Genomic DNA, 2,508 nt, shown 5'->3' on the forward strand with positions numbered 1-2,508 from the left:
TGTATGGGGGCGACACTGACCCATTAGATCACTTACGATATTTTAATACTAAGATGGTCATTGGTGGGGCGACTGATGCGGTAAAATGCAGATTATTGCGTTCCACATTTAAAGGCGTGACAATGACTTGGTTTATCAAACAGCCCCCATATTCCATTTCAAACTTTACCGACTTGTCAACTAAGTTCCTAACACAATTTTCAGCCAATCAAACTCAAAAGGTGACCCCTGCTGATTTGTTTAACATTCGTCAGTAGGTGGGCGAACGTATCAAAACGTACATGACTCGATTCAGCAGAGTTTTAGTACAGTTGGAGGACGCAAGTCCGGAAATATGTGTGGCGGCCTTCAAAAACAAGCTCAGGTGTGGCTCTTGAACAAAGACTTAACCAGAAGACCCGCCAAGGACATGATGGACTTGTGTGCTAGAGCACAGGAATTCATCTTGGTAGAGCAAGATGAGCAAACCAAAAAAGATAGTGACAACTGGCGTACCCAACCTGAAGTTACAACAGAGAGGGGGCGTGATTCGAAAGATCAGCGCCCAGCTCAAATACCGCGCCAACCTAGGTTGGCGCCCTACTCTTCAGGCAGGCAAGGGCCACAAAGTAACACTTGGCATCGAAATGCCCAACCTACTCTAGCAAATCAGGCGGCCCAGGGAGGAAACACACCCGTCCAAGGGCAATAAACCAAACTGAACGCCCCTCTCAGTACGATCTTGCGAGCAGTAAGGCAAACAAAGGTAGTCCAGTACCCAAGGCCACCTAGGCGACCTCCTGCAAATGTGGATACAACGAAGTGGTGTGATTTTCATAAAGTTACGGGACACACTACGGATAATTGCTGGACTTTACGCAAGGAGATTGAGAGATTGATCAAAGCAGGGCACCTGGCAAACTTTGTCTCAGGAGAAAACACACAGTCAGAGGCAGTCAAGGCTGCCGGGGGCAGATCATCAAAAGGAAAGGAGGGAGTAGAGGATTTGGGAGCACCCGCTGGGTCATGCTCGTCAATCGCTGGAGGCTTTGGCGGTGGGCGTTTATCTTGTAGAGGGCGAAAAAGATATGTAGAGGCGATAAATTCGGTACACAAAGCTTATGAAGGGGAGTGTTGGTTGAATCACACTCCTATCACTTTCTCGCCTAAGGATTTTGATCATGTGACGCCACATGACAACGATCCAATAGTGGTGACTTTGCGAGTGAACAACTATGTTACTAAGAAAGTCTTTTTGGACCAACGTAGTTCTGCGAACATCATTTATGGCGATGCATTTGAAAGGTTGGGCTTAAAGGAGTCCGACTTGAAACCATATATAGGGTGTTTGGTTGGATTCACCGGCGATCAGGCCAAGGTCAGAGGATATGTGGAACTGGCAACAGCTTTTGGTGAGGGGGGGTTTGTGAAAAAGTTTCAAGTGAAGTATTTAGTGCTTCCATGCAGGGCGAAATACAATGTACTTCTTGGGCGTGATACTTTAAACAAAATATGTGCAATAATCTCCACCGCCCATTTAACAGTAAAGTATCGAGCTAGTAATGGCAAAATTGGAATTTTAAGGGTGGATCAGGAGGCTGTAAGAGCATGTTATGCTCAAAGTCTGGCGCTTTATGGCAAGAGAGCGGCCAAGGAAAGTCATCGTGTTACGCAAATCTTTCCACACGAAGATTTTAACTTGGATCCTCGGGATGACTCAGGGGAATTGCGACCTCAGCCTGCGGAGGAGACAAAATCCATTCAAGTGTCTGGGCGAGCTTTGAAAATTGGAAGCACCTAGTCAAAGGAGCAAGAAGATCGGTTGGTTGACCTACTCAAAAATAATTTGGATCTATTCGCTTGGACGATCAAGGATGTTCCGTGAATTGACCCTGATGTTATATCCCATCACTTATCAATTCAACCCGGGGCAAAACCCGTAGTGCAAGCTCGAAGGCGAATGGGCGAGGAAAAGGATAAGGCGGTGCAAATGGAAACTCAAAAATTACTAGAAGGAAGGTTCATCAGAGAAGTTCAGTACCCAACTTGGTTGGCAAATGTTGTCATGGTACTAAAGGCAAATGGAAAATGGAGGATGTGTACGGATTACACAAGTTTAAACAAGGTGTGCCCAAAAGACTCATATCCACTTCCAAATGTGGATAAGTTGGTAGACGGAGCTTCTGGAAATGAAATGCTAAGTTTGATGGATGCATATTCGGCATATAATCAAATTGTGATGCACCGCCCAGATGAAGTGAAAACGGCATTCATGACTAGTCAAGCGAATTATTGGTACAGGACAATGACTTTTGGATTAAAAAATGCAGGAGCAACCTACCAGCGGTTGATGGACAAAGTTTTTGCATGTCAAGTGGGAAGAAATATGGAAGTCTACGTGGATGACATGGTTGTTAAAACTATCAAAGGGGGCCAGCACCACTGAGACTTGACCGAGGCATTTGCACAGATCAGGAAGTATAACATGAGGTTGAATCCGGAAAAGTGTTCCTTTGGGATTTTGGGCGG

At 45.5% G+C, this 2,508-nt stretch overlaps 1 protein-coding gene across 1 annotated transcript; it reads left to right on the forward strand.

Moving 5' to 3' along the window:
• The first annotated feature begins 334 nt into the window (after window positions 1-334).
• On the forward strand, window positions 335-1,780 carry LOC130744276 (uncharacterized). The gene is made up of 2 exons (XM_057596465.1): window positions 335-608; window positions 822-1,780. Exons 1-2 carry the CDS (start codon window positions 335-337, stop codon window positions 1,778-1,780), a joined length of 1,233 nt encoding a protein of 410 aa, XP_057452448.1.
• The last annotated feature ends 728 nt before the right edge of the window (window positions 1,781-2,508 follow it).

The sequence above is a fragment of the Lotus japonicus genome, chromosome 3 (assembly GCF_012489685.1).
Source record: "Lotus japonicus ecotype B-129 chromosome 3, LjGifu_v1.2".
In the NCBI taxonomy this organism is placed as follows: Eukaryota; Viridiplantae; Streptophyta; class Magnoliopsida; order Fabales; family Fabaceae; genus Lotus; species Lotus japonicus.